At 46.0% G+C, this 19,111-nt stretch overlaps 1 protein-coding gene across 43 annotated transcripts in view; it reads right to left on the bottom strand.

Annotated features, from left to right (window-relative positions):
- Nucleotides 1-19,111, bottom strand: part of TCF7L2 (transcription factor 7 like 2) — a 322,643-nt gene that overhangs the window by 10,420 nt on the left and 293,112 nt on the right. For 18 of the 43 annotated variants that reach the window (XM_073562162.1, XM_073562170.1, XM_073562163.1 and 15 more), the window contains 5 exons: nt 17,366-17,452; nt 4,873-5,013; nt 4,620-4,779; nt 3,861-3,980; nt 378-426 (listed from right to left, as the gene is read on the bottom strand). In XM_073562162.1, the coding sequence (XP_073418263.1) occupies nt 378-426; nt 3,861-3,980; nt 4,620-4,779; nt 4,873-5,013; nt 17,366-17,452 (557 nt within the window). The remainder of the gene's footprint in view (nt 1-377; nt 427-3,860; nt 3,981-4,619; nt 4,780-4,872; nt 5,014-17,365; nt 17,453-19,111) is intronic. The other 25 variants (XM_073562185.1, XM_073562169.1, XM_073562184.1 and 22 more) reach the window with 3 other exon arrangements.

Genomic DNA, 19,111 nt, shown 5'->3' with positions numbered 1-19,111 from the left:
AGACCTCAAACCCGCACACAGACGCACACATGCTCGCACACGCATGATAACACCACGCGGTTATGTCGCCATTAATCTACAGGCTGGCTGTCAATCATTTACAGTTAATATTACATCAGGATACAATGTATCTAGCGTTACATGCAAAGTCAACACCAAATCTACCGCTTATATAAATGGGAGCAGTGGGGGAAGGGGGCACTAAGGAAATCATGGGGGAAGTATACCTGAGGTTCACTAATCACCAGTCTGGAAGCCAATGCTGGGCACTGACACCAGAGTGCGGGCACCTTCCCGTGGGTAGTGTCTCGTGAACCTGTGTCCACTGTGCGGGGGGGGGGTGATGGGGGGGGGAATTATTGTGGGGCGCTACTTACCGTTACTCTCTCCTGGCTGCTTGTCTCTTTTCCTCTTCTTTTTTTTCCCCTGAAGAGACAGAAACAAAAGGGACAGACATAGTTTATACAGCGGGAAATGGTCTAAGATCATCCGGACAATTGATAAAATTCCATCAACATAGACAGGTGACAACTATGGTCGGGCAACTGGCGGCCTCAGGGCCTGAGCATGCACAAGTCCTCCCTGCCGTGGTGGTCTCCAGTGTCTACTGGAGGACAGAGAAAAGTTCCTGGGCCGGGAGATCGTAGTTATCAGCCACATAAGGAAATGATGTCCGTCAATCATTAATGAGAAGCCAACTACTGCTCCCATCATGCTGCACTGAGGACAACATTCTCAGTGACCACGAGACACACAACAAACAAGGAGAAAAGTGACCGGACACAGTCTACATCCATCACATGTATTATTCATGGGGCAGAGGAGTACAAAGAGCAGGAAGGAAGGAAAGGGAGGAAAGAAGGAAGGAAAGAAGGAAGAGAAGGAAGGAACGAAAGAAGGAAAAGAAGGAAGGAAATAAGGAAGGAAAGAAGGAAGGAAAGAAGGAAGGAATAGAAATAAAAAGTGAAGGAACGAAAGAAGGAAAAGAAGGAAGGAAAGAAGGAAAGGGAGGAAGGAAGGAAGTGAAAGAAGGAAAGAAAAAGTGAAAGAACAAAAGAAGTAAAATAAGGAAGAAAGGAAAAAGTGAAGGAATGAAAGAAGGAAGAGAAGGAAGGAAAGAAAAAGGGAAGGATGGAAAAAGGGAAGGAAGGAAAAAAGGAAGGAAGGAAAGAAGGAAAAGAAGCAAGGAATGAAAAGAAGGAAGGAAGAGAAGGAAGGAAAAAGAGAAGGAATGAAAGAAGGAAAAGAAGGAAGGAAAAAGGGAAGGATGGAAAAAAGGAAGGAAAAAAGGAAGGAAAGAAACGAAAAGAAGAAAGGAAGAAAAGGGAGGAAGGAGAAAGGAAGGAAGGAATATAAGAAGGAAGGAAAGAAGAAAGGAAGGAAGGAAAAAGGAAGGAAGGCAGAAAGGAAGGAATGAATGAAAACTCAACTCAAACTCAAAAATATTTCCCGGATCCGCTCTTTCCTCAACCACGAAACCACAAAAACACTAATGCATGCTCTTATCATCTACCGCCTCGACTACTGCAACCTTCTACTCTCTGGCCTCCCCTCTAGCACTCTGGCTCCACTCCAGTCCATCCTACACTCTGCTGCCCGGCTAATCCACCTGTCTCTCCGCTATTCCCCAGCCTCCCCCCTATTCCAGGCCCTTCACTGGCTTCCTATTGCCCAGAGGCTCCAATTCAAAACCCTAACCATGACATACAAAGCCATCCACAACCTGTCTCCTCCATACATCTGTGACATGGTCTCTAGGTACCTACCCACACGCAACCTTCGATCATCTCAAGATCTCCTTCTCTACTCCCCCCTTATCTCTTCTTCCCACCACCGCATAGAAGACTTCTCCCATGCTTCCCCCATACTCTGGAACTCTCTACCACAACACATCAGACTCTCACCATCAACGGAAACCTTCAAGAAGAACCTGAAGACCCACCTGTTCCGACAAGCCTACAACCTGCAATGATCCTCGGTCTACTGAACCACCGCACAACCAGCTCTACCCTCTCCTACTGTATCCTCACCCATCCCTGTAGACTGTGAGCCCTCGTGGGCAGGGTCCCCTCTCCTTATGTACTTGTGTGTCCCTTGTCTTACACATGTTTATTATACTTGTCTAAATTTCCCCTTTTCACATGTAAAGCGCCATGGAATAAATGGTGCTATATAAATGCATAATAATAATAATAATAATAATAATAAAAAGGGTAGGAAGAAAAAAGCAAGGAAGGAAAAAAGGAAGGAAGAAAGGAAGGAAAAGAAGAAACGATGCAGGCAAATAAAGAGTGCATTGGGAGAGGATAAATAAAGAAATGTTAGGAAATTAAATGAAAGAAGAAGAGACAAAAAGGATACACATCAACGAGGGGGAGGAAATGAAAAAAACACATACAAATAAAGAAAAGAGTAGAAAATAAAAAAAATAAAAAATGCAAAGTGGCAGAAGGGAAAGAGAGGAGAAATAGTTCAGAAAGAGGCAAAAAGAAGGAACAATAGAGGAAGACAAGGAAAGGATAGAGGCGGGGGAAAAAAGGGGGATATGAGGGGAAAATGTAAAAGAAAGGACAGAAAATAGGTAAATACAATAAGGAAGAAAAGGACAGAAAGAAGAAAAGGGCAAATAAAAGAAGACAATAGACCAGAATGAGAAAAAGGTAAGGAGAGAATAGAAAGGAAACAAAGCTGAAAAGAAGAGGAGGCTAGAAAGGGAAATAAAAGTGGTGGATAGAAGGAAAGAATGAAGGTAATATAGGCAAAGAAGGAAGAGAACAGAATGGAAGAAATAGGAAATGGCAATGAAGTGAAGAAAAGAAAAAAGGAAAGGAAGTAAAGGGATAGGAAAGAAAAATGAAATAATGGGAAGGAATAGGGAGCAAAGGAGGAAGGCAGAAGTAGGGAAGAAGAAGGAGAAAGGATGAAGACAGGGAAGGAAAAAGACATACAGAAAAGAGGAAAATCAGAAAAGGATAAAAAGTGAACGAAGATAATATAAAAGGAAATAAAAAAGTAAAGGACGGGAATAAGGCAGAGAAATAAAAAAGGAAGGAAAGCAAAGGAGTAAAAAAGAAGAAAGAAAGAACAAAAAGAATAACTGAGAAAATATAAATGAGGAAGGAAAAGTAACAGAAAGAATAAGAGAAAGGAAGATAAAGAAAGGTGGAAACGATGTAAGACATGGCAGTGATAGGAAGGGAAATGGAAGAAGGGAAACAAAACATAAAAAAGAACAAACAGAAGTGAAAAGGGAAAAATAAATAAAAAATAAAGTAGAGTAACAGAGGATATAGATTAGGAGTGAGTGGAAGAAAAGGATCGGAGTAAGAGAAAACATGGAGTGGAGAATGAAGAGAAGGCAAACTGTGGGCAATGGTGAGGGGTTTATGGGGGGAGCCTCGCCTGTCAAGGTCTCTGCACACCCTGCAGGGTTTTGCTTTCTCAACTGATGATTGAAGGGGTTTCCATCTTTAGACAGCTTTAATGATCTGCACTCGCCGTCCTGCAACTTTTACTAAACCCATCCGGATATTTATTATCACTGTTATAAATTTGGACAAAGTAAAACCGAGCAGCGACACCTGCGCCAAATGTATGCCGGCGGAGCATAGAATGGGCGCAACTGGCAAGACACGTCGGACACTTTTCTCATGCATCGTGCTCAGCTTACAGCAGGCAGATATCATGAAGAAGGCTTTGTCACAATGATTGGGGCATTTTAAGCCCCGCACCCTATTCTAGACATTCAGTGACAGCGGCAGGAAGCCACGCTCTGTACTAAGCAATCAGACACAGTCATCGGATCAGTCCTGCAAGAATACATTGTAAATCTCTATAGAAGGGGAATAAATACCACCTACATAGGAACCTACATAGTTATCCCTTGCCGACCAGCCGGGGTAAAGCTGCATGTGCAGCTGTCGTTCCTTCCGTGCCAGCTCGTAGTATTTCGCTTGTTCCTCTCTCGATAATGCGTGCCACTGTACGGAGGAGAGGAAAGAAATGACACCACATGGGACAGAAAGGTACAAAGTGGCTACTAGCTACATATTATCTATTATCTATTATCTAGCTATATATTATCTATTTATCCATCTATTATCTATCTATATATTATCTATCTATTATCTAATTATAGATCGATTATCTATATATTTATCTATTATCTATTTATCCATCCATTATCTATCTATTATCTATCATCTATCTATTTATCCATCTACTATCTATCTATTACCTATCTATCCATCTATCCATCCATCTATTATCTATCTATTAATCTATTATCTATCTATTTATTTATCCATCTATTACCTATTTATCTATATATTATCTAGCTATATATTATCTATTTATCCATCTATTATCTATCTATTTATCCATCTATTATCTATTTATCCATCTACTATCTATCTATTACCTATCTATCCATCCATCCATCTATTATCTATCTATTAATCTATTATCTATCTATTTAATTATCCATCTATTATCTATTTATCTATTATCTATCCATTATCTATTTATTATCTCTCTCTCTGTCTGAGAACTACAACCCCCAGCATTCAGAGTAAGCAGCGATGCCCTTATGGCCTGGCTGAGCCCGTAGTGACACGTACCCTCCGGCCGAGAATCTGGTTGATGGCGGCGCTCTCTTTTAATGTGCATTCTGCGACCACTTTTGCTCGCATTTCCTTCATATATAACATAAATGCGTTTAGAGGCTTTTTTATATGAGGTTTCTTCTTTTCTTCTTCCTTTTTGGAATCCTGATGTTTTCTGCAATAAAGGAAGAGACAGCGCACTGGTTACCTCCTCCCTGCGGGGGCGCTGTGTGGGCGGCAGGCAGCAGCGTGCATAGACGGGACTCACGAGCTGTGCAGCGATCCCATGTCGCTCTGGGACGATTCCTGTTTGACGGTTGGGTTCACTATGGCGGGATGAGGGATTCCAGTTGTGTGTAAACTGTGGTGTGGCGGCACCATGTGTGGGGGGAACCTGGAGGACAGAAAGCTGTGTAAATCGTCAGAATAAAGATGAATGAAGGGGGAGGGCTGTCTCATCAACATAACAGTCAATCATTAGCCTTAATCACATAGCGCCGTCATATACCGCGGCGTCGTACACAGAATGTGCTCATAAAACCTGATCCAACATCACAGGACCCCAATCAACCTAGACATAGACCACGGCGGCCCACCACACAAGATCAGCCCCGAATCCCACACTTATAAGTGGATTACCTCCATATAAAGCAGAGGCATCAGCGCTGCCCCAATATGATGTCTGCCCCTAAATGTCTGCTCCATGGGTACATGTGGGTAACAGGGCGACCCCTCACTAGCACCCCAATATTATCCAGATGGAGCCCACCCAAGCGTTACAGGGCAGACCCCAGATCCTGCAGTGGCTGATAACAGCGAGCGATACATGATATTCTCCTGAAATAAAATGGCCAATGACAGGGAGTCACAGATTGCACTTAGGTGCCAGCCATGTAGAGCAGATGCTGATGCAGCGCCTCTTTATACCTCACCTATAATATTACACATATTATGTGGATAGATCTGTGGAGACCCCACAAAGGACGAGGGCAACACTAATCTCCCAAAATAAATTGTGATGGAAACTACACAGGGTTAATATTCATGGACTCCCCGTAATGTGTTCGCAGCCCCCACGTCTGCTCCAGGTACTGACATTCCCACCTGGCTCTGCCCCTCATGGACGTAGACCGTGCACCATGGGGGTCTGAGAGCGGATGATGAGCAGTGTAGTGATGGCTGGACTGATCCGCATACACAAATGATGGCACGCATCAAGGGCACAGCTGCGGGGGCCCCAATGTAGACTGTGGCCCCTGTATGTGTCCTATATGTATTGGGGTCCATGGGGGGTTTAATGACTGAACGGGGAGCAGGGGAGGAATAATCACAACCATCATCTCCATCACAATGAATGGGCCATATGATGACGGCAGCGTGGCTCCGCTCTGGCTAACAGAGGGGCCCAATAACAAGACCCCCAAGGCGCTGTATGTCCTATAGGGCATCATGTGAAAGTTCATTCCTATTTGTCGGTGGTCTCCCATTATGCAGGCGGCTGTTTGGACACTGGGTGTTGTAGTCATCGCTCTAGGATTGTGTCCTCTACATCTAAGAGGAGATTTCTGCTCTGGCGAAAATACATCTTAAAGTAAAAGTTTTGTCACTTTCTAACAGAATTTTATGTTTTAATTTCTCAACATTTCCAAGATTTCGGCTTGCTGTCAGTGAATGGTAATGGGCCTAATCTCATCCAGTCTGCAATCAGCAGCACAGATCTGTCTCCTGGCAGTTTGTTACAATGTATCAGTCTGGAGTGCTGGCTCCTTCTATAAAAGAGGATCCTAAGGGCACCGTTACACTAAGCGACGCTCCAGCGATCCCGACAACGATACGACCTGGTAAGGATCGCTGGTGTGTCACTACATGGTCGCTAGTAAGCTGCTACACAGGCAGATCTACTCAACGACGCAGCAACGATACAGTGATCCATATAACGACCTCGGCGGTCGTTGGGACCTTGTCACACAGCAGCGATTCTGACGATTCCCGCCTGCGTCCCTGAGTTCTGCATAGCCAACGAGGTCGCTCAAAATATGGCCCAGGACATTCGAGCACGATCAGCGATATCACATCGGGGGGCCCCCGAGGAAGCCCACGCGAAACGCGCGTCGGGGCTGCTCTGTCTTGTGCCGTGCTCACCTGCAGTTACTATATGGGTATGATATTAACTTTTTGTATTGCGTTCTATCTAATTCATTTTTTGGAGTGTGTTAGCGCTGTTTTCCCTATATGGTGGCCTGTGCATTATGCATATATAATATCGTTATGATACAAATCTGTGCACTATGCATATATAATATCGTTATGATATGAACATATTGGCAGTATAGAGACTCATCGCTTCATATACATTCATTACCCAATCTGCTATATAGGGTGTTGTTAGCGGTTACCACATGTGAGCCTTGTATGAGCACTTTTGTCATTTGTCTGTATTTTGTACCAGTTTTATGTATTTGCAACAATAAAACATACTTTTATTATATTTTTTGTGGATTATATCTCCGTGTTTTGTGTAGGATTTATAGTATAGTGGAGTTTCCTGAGTCATTCTAATGTCCAAAATGAAGGTTACCTATATGAGTAATGGATATGTATCGGTGGTTTATATTATTATGCTTCTATTCACTTGTGGTCAGCAGAAATCTAGAAAATGGGGAAAAAATGGAATAGAAAGTTGCAGAACGTCTTCTTATGCAATGTATCAACAAATGATAGGAATTCCTGATCTGTGGACTGTGACCAGCGGTGGCCTGTACCGTGCCACCAGGCTCCTAATCAAGGGATTGTGGTCAGCAGTGGCCTGTACCATGCTGCAAGGCTCCCAATCCATGGACTGTGGTCAGCAGTGGCCTGTACCATGCTGCAAGGCTCCCAATCCGTGGACTGTGTCCAGCAGTGGCCTGTACTATGCTGCCAGGCTCCCGATCTGTGGACTGTGTCCAGCAGTGGCCTGTACCGTGCCGCCAGGCTCCCGATCTGTGGATTGTGGTCAGCAGTGGCCTGTACCATGCTGCAAGGCTCCCAATCTGTGGACTGTGGTCAGAAGTGGCCTGTACTATGCTGCCAGGCGCCAGATCCGTGGACTGTGTCCAGCAGTGGCCTGTAAGTGCCACCAGGCTCCCGATCTGTGGACTGTGTCCAGCAGTGGCCTGTACTATGCTGCCTGGCTCCCGATCTCTGGACTGTGTCCAGCAGTGGCCTGTACTATGCCACCAGGCTCCCGATCTGTGGACTGTGTCCAGCAGTGGACTGCACTATGCCGCCAGGCTCCCGATCTCTGGACTGTGTCCAGCAGTGGCCTGTACTATGCCGCCAGGCTCCCGATCTGTGGACTGTGTCCAGCAGTGGCCTGTACTATGCCGCCAGGCTCCCCATCTGTGGACTGTGTCAAGCAGTGGCCTGTACTATGCTGCCAGGCTCCAGATCCGTGGACTATGTCCAGCAGTGGCCTGTAAGTGCCACCAGGCTCCCGATCTGTGGACTGTGTCCAGCAGTGGCCTGTACTATGCTGCCAGGCTCCCGATCTGTGGACTGTGTCCAGCAGTGGCCTGTACTATGCTGCCAGGCTCCTGATCTGTGGACTGTGTCCAGCAGTGGCCTGTACTATGCCGCCAGGCTCCCGATCTCTGGACTGTGTCCAGCAGTGGCCTGTACAATGCCACCTGGCTCCCGATCTGTGGACTGTGTCCAGCAGTGGTCTGTACAGTGCTGCCAGGCTCCCGATCTGTGGACTGTGTCCAGCAGTAGCCTGTACTATGCTGCCAGGCTCCCGATCTGTGGACTGTACTATGCCGCCAGGCTCCCGATCTGTGGACTGTGTCCAGCAGTGGCCTGCACTATGCCGCCAGGCTCCCGATCTCTGGACTGTGTCCAGCAGTGGCCTGTACAGTGCTGCCAGGCTCCCGATCTGTGGACTGTGTCCAGCAGTGGTCTGTACTATGCTGCCAGGCTCCCGATCTGTGGACTGTGTCCAGCTGTGGCCTGTACTATGCCGCCAGGCTCCCGATCTCTGGACTGTGTCCAGCAGTGGCCTGTACTATGCCGCCAGGCTCCCGATCTCTGGACTGTGTCCAGCAGTGGCCTGTACTATGCCGCCAGGCTCCCGATCTGTGGACTGTGTCCAGCAGTGGCCTGCACTATGCCACCAGGCTCCCGATCTCTGGACTGTGTCCAGCAGTGGCCTGTACAGTGCTGCCAGGCTCCCGATCTGTGGACTGTGTCCAGCAGTGGCCTGTACTATGCCGCCAGGCTCCCGATCTCTGGACTGTGTCCAGCAGTGGCCTGTACTATGCCGCCAGGCTCCCGAACTCTGGACTGTGTCCAGCAGTGGCCTGTACTATGCCGCCAGGCTCCCGATCTGTGGACTGTGTCCAGCAGTGGCCTGTACTATGCCGCCAAGCTCCAGATCTGTGGACTGTGTCCAGCAGTGGCCTATACTATGCCGCCAGGCTCCCGATCTGTGGACTGTGTCCAGCAGTGGCCTGTACTATGCCGCTAGGCTCCCGATCTGTGGACTGTGACCAGCAGTGGCCTGTACTATGCCGCCAAGCTCCAGATCTGTGGACTGTGTCCAGCAGTGGCCTATACTATGCCGCCAGGCTCCCGATCTGTGGACTGTGTCCAGCCGTGGCCTGTACTATGCCGCCAGGCTCCGGATCTTTGGACTGTGTCCAGCAGTGGCCTGTACTATGCCGCCAGGCTCCCGATCTGTGGATTGTGGTCAGCAGTGGCCTGTACTATGCCGCCAGGCTCCCGATCTGTGGACTGTGTCCAGCAGTGGCCTGTACTATGGCGCCAGGCTCCCGATCCGTGGACTGTGTCCAGCAGTGGCCTGTACTATGCCGCCAGGCTCCCGATCTGTGGACTGTGGTCAGCAGTGGCCTGTACTTTGCTGCCAGGCTCCCGATCTGTGGACTGTGGTCAGCAGTGGCCTGTACTATGCCGCCAGGCTCCCGATCTGTGGACACTGCCCAGCAGTGGCCTGTACTATGCCGCCAGGCTCCCGATCTGTGGACTGTGCCCAGCAGTGGCCTGTACCCAGCAGTGGCCTGTACTATGCCGCCAGGCTCCCGATCTGTGGACTGTGTCCAGCAGTGGCCTGTACCCAGCAGTGGCCTGTACTATGCCGTCAGGCTCCCGATCTGTGGACTGTGTCCAGCAGTGGCCTGTACTAAGCCGCCAGGCTCCCGATCTGTGGACTGTGCCCAGCAGTGGCCTGTACCCAGCAGTGGCCTGTACCATGCCGCCAGGCTCCCGATCTGTGGACTGTGTCCAGCAGTGGCCTGTACTATGCCGCCAGGCTCCCGATCTGTGGACTGTGGTCAGCAGTGGCCTGTACTATGCCGCCAGGCTCCCGATCTGTGGACTGTGTCCAGCAGTGGCCTGTACTATGGCGCCAGGCTCCCGATCCGTGGACTGTGTCCAGCAGTGGCCTGTACTATGCCGCCAGGCTCCCGATCTGTGGACTGTGGTCAGCAGTGGCCTGTACTTTGCTGCCAGGCTCCCGATCTGTGGACTGTGGTCAGCAGTGGCCTGTACTATGCCTCCAGGCTCCCGATCTGTGGACACTGCCCAGCAGTGGCCTGTACTATGCCGCCAGGCTCCCGATCTGTGGACTGTGTCCAGCAGTGGCCTGTACTATGCTGCCAGGCTCTCGATCTGTGGACTGTGTCCAGCAGTGGCCTGTACTATGCTGCCAGGCTCCCGATCTGTGGACACTGCCCAGCAGTGGCCTGTACTATGCTGCCAGGCTCCCGATCTGTGGACTGTGTCCAGCAGTGGCCTGTACTATGCTGCCAGGCTCCCGATCTGTGGACTGTGTCCAGCAGTGGCCTGTACTATGCTGCCAGGCTCCCGATCTGTGGACTGTGTCCAGCCGTGGCCTGTACCATGCTGCCAGGCTCCTGATCTGTGGACTGTAGTCAGCATTGGCCTGTGCCGTGCCGCCAAGGTTTGGGGAACAGGAAGTTTACAACTGTAACAAACCCTCAGCTGTGGGTAGTGTAAGGTCTTGTTCCCACGCTGCGTTATTGCTGTTTTTGATTTCTTACGTTTTTTGCCACAGAGATTTCTGAACCCTCCTGCGCATTCTGCTGTTTCTTCCTTGCAGCCGTTTTTACACGTTTGCATCGTGTCAGTTGTTTCATCATTTAAAAAAATCCCATTATATACTGCGCCTGAGGAAGAGACCCAAGACGTCCCGAAAGCTTCTGTGTAACATCATTTACTGTATTTGTGTCCGCCATGAACAGGTCTCATAACTACAAGATTATCGTGTTTCTCACACGGAGCATTACTTATTCACCCATTTAAAGAAATAGAAAAAGTAAAAACGCAGAAAAATTTCACGGATGTTGAGCGGAGTTTCCTACCAACACTGCAAACATCTGCAGCAAACACTGGACGTGTCCCGTCAGATAAAGGCACCTGGGGAACAAGGATTTGTGGTTCTAGATTTTATTGAGACGGTCAAATCCAAAAATTACTGCTGAAAAATGGTTTACAGACTCTTCAGACTCGCGTCTGTTATAAAATGTTTCTACGGGTCAAGTTTGGTCTTTTCAGCGTTTTTCTTCCTATTCAGGTTTTGAAAAATGTCTGGTGGGAAAAAAAGAGAAAGTCGCTGCTAGGAAGAAGCTCCGGACCGGTGACCGTACAACCAGAAGACAATTCAGGAAAAAAAACGCTACGGGAGACGAAAAGCTCCCCCAGAACCTCGGTAATGTGGCACACGGCCTCAGGACAGGTTTCTATCAGGTTTTTGGTGCCCATATTAGCGGGCAGCACGCAGAGGTTATAGAAGGAGCAATTCATTTGTTTTATGTCAGGAAGCGGTCGGATAAAAGTCGGCCATTTCTGCGCAGCTTTGCGCCATCACTTCTTACAAAGGTTAAGTGCGGCTTAGTAGAAGTTGAGCGGGCGACAAAGGCCAGCAAAGCTGGAGCAGATGTCGGACTCATGGAAACCACGGAAGATGCGCTAAGGGGCGCGCACTTCTGAATGCCGGACGCAGGAAATGCCAAACTGGATGCAGCCGCCCCAAAGTCCATCAGAAAGATGCCGATCCTTTCATTCCAGGATGAGCCACGTTGTTTCGGAGGATAGAAGCTTCCAGAAGTAATTTGGCTTGTTAGAGATTAGATGGAATGCGCCGGCATATAGAAAGGTGCGACGTGCAGAATGCTTCGAGTATCACTGTGGATGGAGTCGGATCTCCAGTCCTCACTGTGACCTCGGGGGTGTAACTATAGTAAGGGCAGGGGTTTGCAATTGCCCCCGGGCCCTGGAGCCCATGAGGCCCAATAGGTCCCTTTGGCCCATATGAAAAGACTGTTACTGTTAATGACCTGAGATTCTCGGGGGCACTGCTGGAGATTTAGCATCAGGGCTCATAAGTTTCAAGCTACGCCCCTGGTGTGAGCTGTGGTTATGTAACCCCAGGACCCCCATACAGTAGATGATGAGGACCCTCCACCTCCCCCATTCTGTAACGAGCTGCTACATTCCTGCCCCTTCCAGACAAAAGGTGCATTTGGCTATATGGAGATAAGGAGCGATACATTGTTTCCTCGCTCCCAAGGTGAGACGGTGCCCACCAAACGCCCTGCATAAATCGCATCTCATTAGACGCCCGTCTCCTTTCATGGCTCGGAGCCAGGAGATAATGATGAGACGACTTATTAGGGACAACTAATTTTCTTTTTGTTCTGCTTTCCTCGGGGGCTTCTGTCGTCCTCGGGATTCTTTTCTGTTGACGCTCCTCGCGAGCGCGTGTCATCTCGCCGTCTGGATGTCATGCATAAGCAGTGGGACGCATCTCTTTATGGGCTGCTGCCGCCGTTCTGCCTCCGCTTACGCTGGATTTATCATTATCTCCTCGCACATTTCATCTATACCCTGCTTGGGATTTCTGCTTCTCGCCGGCCCGTTGCGCCCACTTTATGGTTTATACATGATGTGGCTTTCTCTTTGAAGCCAGACGGTTTGAGAGATGCCCTCGTCAGGAGAAGTGCCTTTCACCAATTTAACATGCTGAGGGCCCCAAGCTCCAACATCTCAATCGAAAGGGGGTCACCGGGTGGCACCGGCGAGTGTCAGCAAGTGCTGTTTAATTGCCAATCTAGGTTTCTCCACGGTGTTTAAAGTATAATGACCCTTCACTTAATTCTGAGAATCCCTGGCCCCGGCGCTGCATTCAATGAATATCAAAGGCTACGACAGAACAGGGTGCAGCGCCGGCATTCCCATAACTGTCATCCGTCTAATGGACCTGTACTTGTGTCAGCCCATTATCACCATCATCTGTTTAATTTGCTGTATACTCTTTAGAACTAGACACCTTTCATTCTGCCAAGTTTGGATGGAAGCCCAAAAAGGAGGGAAAAAAAAGAAGAATCCCTAGGTGTCCGGCTCGCTGCTAATAATCCTGCCGGCAGCTTTCCTCTGCGCGGAGCCTTAACCCTCCGCCGCCGGCAGAGCTCCGCACCCAATGGAGTCCATACCGCCATAGGTAACGGCCTGAACATTACATCCCCTCCATGCAAAGAGGCCACCACTTCTGGAAGTACCTGCCCCAGGCCCCTCAATAGAGATTAGGGCCCCGTACCCACAGGCTGCACATCGGCACAATGCATCGATATATTACATTTTAGTGTTTACTGCATTTTCCAAGAGCCTTCACATGTGCAGATATCTGACCAATTTCTGCATTTCTCCGATATCTGATTGATTTCCGACCTATCTGCCAGAAAAGTGACCCGACAATGACCTGAACGCGGATCCGCCATACAAATCTATTACAAGGAAGGTTTTACTGTAGGACGATGAAGACGAGAAGATAAAGGATCATTCAGACCAATGTCATCTTCTGTAGGATTGCTCAGAAATCCCATCGCTCAGACACCGCATATGCCGGCCTTATAAGACTCACAAATAATAATTCATGGTTACGGTGAATATCTCATGACTTCCATGGACCGAGCAGAAACTTGTAGGAATTGTGTGAGCCCCCAATAATCCTAAATTGTAAGATAATCTGCAACTTTTCTAATGTATCAGGGACAATGGCGGCAACAATGCATCGCAACCACAATTAGCGATGGCAAAGAAACTCCTATAACAGTCGCTAATTACATAGAAATCTTATTATAGTGACTCCCTGACCCGCCAGGACTTCTGTGACTTGTAGTCCGCGCGGAGGAGGCCGATATATCTCCCTATAAAGGCTACTTTGCTCCAGCTCTGAGCAGAACAAGCAGGTAAAGCACAATGTAACATTGTATCAGACGTTACGAACGACAAGAAACAATGTATCCGGGCGCATCTCGATGTGAAGAGGCCTCAGTCACAGTCTGACTCCTCTTAGATTTAGTGGAAATCACATCGATTTGTTATTTGTGTTTTTTTGATAATGAAATTTTAGAAGTCTCATTAATTTCTTTTGCTGTTATTGTAAAACGCTACTTTTTTTCCGCATTACAAAACGCATAAAAACTGCTACATGTGAACGCGACCACGACGATTTATTGTTTCCTTAAACACAAAAAAAAAAAAATATTTCAGCCGATCTCGCCTCCGTTACTGCTTTAAGGGAGGAATATCGATTATCTGCCGTCACCACAAGCCGGAGGACGGGTATAATTACTGCAAAAAAACGCTACTGACTGCACAGGATAAGACCAACAGAGCCGCAGGGACGAACTCACATTCTAGACTCCAACATACAGACACATGGGGAAATCAGGCAATCACTTGGCCTGCAATGATACTTTAACTTTTTTAATTTAGTAGTTACTGATATACAACCCTTGTGTAAGTCTACGGAGTGTAGTTTATATGTTAACCTGAAGGTGTCACTGTTGCAACAACGCATCATTGGGAGCCCAGAAGTTATTATTGAAATGATAAAATCTGATCTATGTGATCTACAGAACAACACGGCAGACGAGAAATCCAGAGAAAACAATACTAGAATAACACGGAGCCGAGAAATCCAGAGAAAACAATACTAGAATAACACAGAGCCGAGAAATCCAGAGAAAACAATACTAGAATAACACGGAGCCGAGAAATCCAGAGAAAACAATACTAGAATAACACGGAGCCGAGAAATCCAGATAAAACAATACTAGAATAACAAGGAGCCGAGAAATCCAGATAAAACAATACTAGAATAACAAGGAGCCGAGAAATCCAGAGAAAACAATACTAGAATAACACGGAGCCGAGAAATCCAGATAAAACAATACTAGAATAACAAGGAGCCGAGAAATCCAGATAAAACAATACTAGAATAACAAGGAGCCGAGAAATCCAGATAAAACAATACTAGAATAACAAGGAGCCGAGAAATCCAGAGAAAACAATACTAGAATAACAAGGAGCCGAGAAATCCAGATAAAACAATACTAGAATAACACGGAGCCGAGAAATCCAGATAAAACAATACTAGAATAACAGGTAGCCGAGAAATCCAGATAAAACAATACTAGAATAACACGGAGCCGAGAAATCCAGAAAAAACAATACTAGAATAACAAGGAGCCGAGAAATCCAGATAAAACAATACTAGAATAACAAGGGGCCGAGAAATCCAGATAAAACAATACTAGAATAACACGGGGCCGAGAAATCCAGAGAAAACAATACTAGAATAACACGGAGCCGAGAAATCCAGAGAAAACAATACTAGAATAACACGGAGCCGAGAAATCCAGATAAAACAATACTAGAATAACAAGGAGCCGAGAAATCCAGAGAAAACAATACTAGAATAACAAGGAGCCGAGAAATCCAGATAAAACAATACTAGAATAACACGGAGCCGAGAAATCCAGATAGAACAATACTAGAATAACAGGTAGCCGAGAAATCCAGATAAAACAATACTAGAATAACAAGGAGCCGAGAAATCCAGAGAAAACAATACTAGAATAACAAGGAGCGGAGAAGTCCAGAGAAAACAATACTAGAATAACACGGAGCCGAGAAATCCAGATAAAACAATACTAGAATAACACGGAGCGGAGAAGTCCAGAGAAAACAATACTAGAATAACAAGGAGCCAAGAAATCCAGATAAAACAATACTAGAATAACACGGAGCGGAGAAATCCAGATAAAACAATACTAGAATAACATGGAGCCGAGAAATCCAGAGAAAACAATACTAGAATAACACGGAGCCGAGTAATCCAGATAAAACAGTACTAGAATAACACGGAGCCGAGAAATCCAGATAAAACAGTACTAGAAGAACACGGCGCTGAGAAATCCAGAAAAAACAACACTAGAATAACAAGGAGCCGAGAAATCCAGATAAAATAATACTAGAATAACACGGAGCCGAGAAATCCAGATAAAACAGTACTAGAATAACACGGAGCCGAGAAATCCAGATAAAACAATACTAGAATAACAAGGAGCCGAGAAATCCAGATAAAACAATACTAGAATAACACGGAGCCGAGAAATCCAGATATAATAATACTAGATAATATGTCATTAAATATACAGGATCTGATCTATGTGATAAATAGAATAACACACCACACAGAAATATAGATAAGGGAGTATTGGATAATATATGAAATTAAATATACAATATGAATACATAATATAATGATGATAAAACAAAACATAGATAATATAATACATAGAATAAATGTAAGATATCGGATGTATGTCATTTATAGAATATGAAATATAAAATACAGATAATATACACAATGAAATATTTAGAATATATATAGTCTGACATACACAGTAACTGATAGACAAAGATAATATAGAGAAGAAATATATATCACATCTGATCTATAAAACTCTGCAAAATATAAGTAATATCTGATGTTTCAAATACAGATCATATATAATGTGAAATGTTTATAGCAAATATAAATCTGTAATTTATCTGTCATCTAATAATTTTGTATTACAATTTGTAGCTTACACTGCTAGAAAAACACTTTGTGAAGCCAGAATTCCACTATAATTCATTAACTATTAAATATCTCAGAAACTAGAATCAATCTGACAAGAACAAAGATGTATACTAAATCAGCACAAAACACCTAATATAAAACCGTTCAGACATCAGGGGCTCAAAATCACCGTACACCAGTGTTATCTATCATCTATCTATTATCTATCATCTATCTATTATCTATCATCTATCTATCTATTATCTATCTCTCTATCTATCATCTATTATCTATCATCTATCTATTATCTATCTATCTCTCTATCTATCATCTATCTATTATCTATCTATTATCTATCATCTATCTATCTATTATCTATCATCTATCTATCATCTATCTATCTATTGTCTATCTATCATCTATCTATTATCTATCTATCTATCATCTATCACCAATCTATCTCTCTATCTATCATCTATCTATTATCTATCTATCTATCTATCATCTATCTCTCTATCATCTATCTATTATCTATCTATCTATCTATTATCTATCCATCTATCTATTATCTATCTATCTATCTATTATCTATCTCTCTATCTATCTATTATCTATCTATCTTACACCTATCCATCTTTTATCATTAATGGCTGACTTTCTGATCCACAGTCAGATAATGTATAAGCTCCAATTGATTAATTATATGTAAGTTCTACTTTATGTAATGATCCGCCCCATTGGATGGATGTTTGGGTTGCTCTGGGTTGATCTGATTCTGTTACGTCTCCCCACATTTACAGAAGATGCATTCGGGTCCAGTTTTCAGAGCGCTCACCTTGACATGGAAGCATTGACGGTAAGAGCGGTGGGGTAGGGATGTCGGAAGCCCCCGGTTGTGATCGGGTACACCGGCTGACCTTGCCTTGGAAAGGGGGAAGGAAAAGTGGAGAAATTGAGTATAAGATGTGAAAATAAATAAATTACATTCCGGCATTCTCATCTAATCAAGACAAAAATCTTGGGGATTGTACGGCGCAGATCAAAGCAGACAATGTGAATGCCATAAATTTGATACGGGCGGCTAATTAAATTTTCTAACCTCAGCTTATGTCAATATAGGGCCTCTCTCCGGGCCGGAACGAGGTGTTTTGTTGTGATAATTAAAGGCGAAGCCTTTGCTTCTTTAATGGAGCCATCACACTAATTGAGGGCTACGCAGGCAAAGAAAATAATAATGAATGGAAATTTATACCAAAATAAAGTGCAGGGAATCAAAGGCGCGGAGCGGCGCGCTGGGTCCCTTCCGCTATTTAGATCTTGGTGAGAAAACATTAAATTAACAGATCTTAATTTGTAGCCTTTTGTCACATTAATGAGACTTGACAAGATTTACCGGGGGAAAGTCCCCAAATACTATTGTGGGCAACCAATCGCCAGTCACCGCTCGTTACAATAATTAATGATTACAACAACCTGCACTGGGGGAGATCTTGAGAAAGACTCAGTCGTTCCTGAATAAATTATTGGTCCCTTAACCGCAAGAAGACAGAGACTGCGTAATGACTGCGAGCAGCGGGCGGGGGAGGCGCGGGCGGGGGAGGCTGCCTTTACTGACACATCTCCCCAACTTGTTCTATCTACACTTTTATTTATTCCATCAGATACAGGGGGACGGGGTGCAGAGAGCCCCCCCAATATACCAAAGATCTCAGGTCTATAGCTGCCATCAACAGGGGGACGGGGTGCAGAGAGCCCCCCAATATACCAAAGATCTCAGGTCTATAGCTGCCATCAACAGGGGGACGGGGTGCAGAGAGCCCCCCAATATACCAAAGATCTGAGGTCTATAGCCGCCATCAGATAACAGTGGGACGGGGTGCAGAGAGCCCCCAATATACCAAAGATCTGAGGTCTATAGCTGCCATCAGATAACAGGGGGATGGGGTGCAGAGAGCCCCCAATATACCAAAGATCTGAGGTCTATAGCTGCCATCAGATAACAGGGGGAGGGGGTGCAGAGAGCCCCCCAATATACCAAAGATCTGAGGTCTATAGCCGCCATCAGATAACAGGGGGACGGGGTGCAGAGAGCCCCCAAATATACCAAAGATCTGAGGTCTATAGCTGCCATCAGATAACAGGGGGAGGGGGTGCAGAGAGCCCCCCAATATACCAAAGATCTGAGGTCTATAGCTGCCATCAGATAACAGGGGGACGGGGTGCAGAGAGCCCCCAATATACCAAAGATCTGAGGTCTATAGCCGCCATCAGATAACAGGGGGAGGGGGTGCAGAGAGCCCCCAAATATACCAAAGATCTGAGGTCTATAGCCGCCATCAGATAACAGGGGGACGGGGTGCAGAGAGCCCCCAATATACCAAAGATCTGAGGTCTATAGCTGCCATCAGATAACAGGGGGAGGGGGTGCAGAGAGCCCCCCAATATACCAAAGATCTGAGGTCTATAGCCGCCATCAGATAACAGGGGGACGGGGTGCAGAGAGCCCCCAAATATACCAAAGATCTGAGGTCTATAGCTGCCATCAGATAACAGGGGGAGGGGGTGCAGAGAGCCCCCCAAT

Source organism: Dendrobates tinctorius, unplaced genomic scaffold (genome assembly GCF_039654945.1).
Source record: "Dendrobates tinctorius isolate UK_male_01 unplaced genomic scaffold, ASM3965494v1 ptg000341l, whole genome shotgun sequence".
In the NCBI taxonomy this organism is placed as follows: domain Eukaryota; kingdom Metazoa; phylum Chordata; class Amphibia; order Anura; family Dendrobatidae; genus Dendrobates; species Dendrobates tinctorius.
This window is presented reverse-complemented; position numbering and strand designations above follow the sequence as displayed.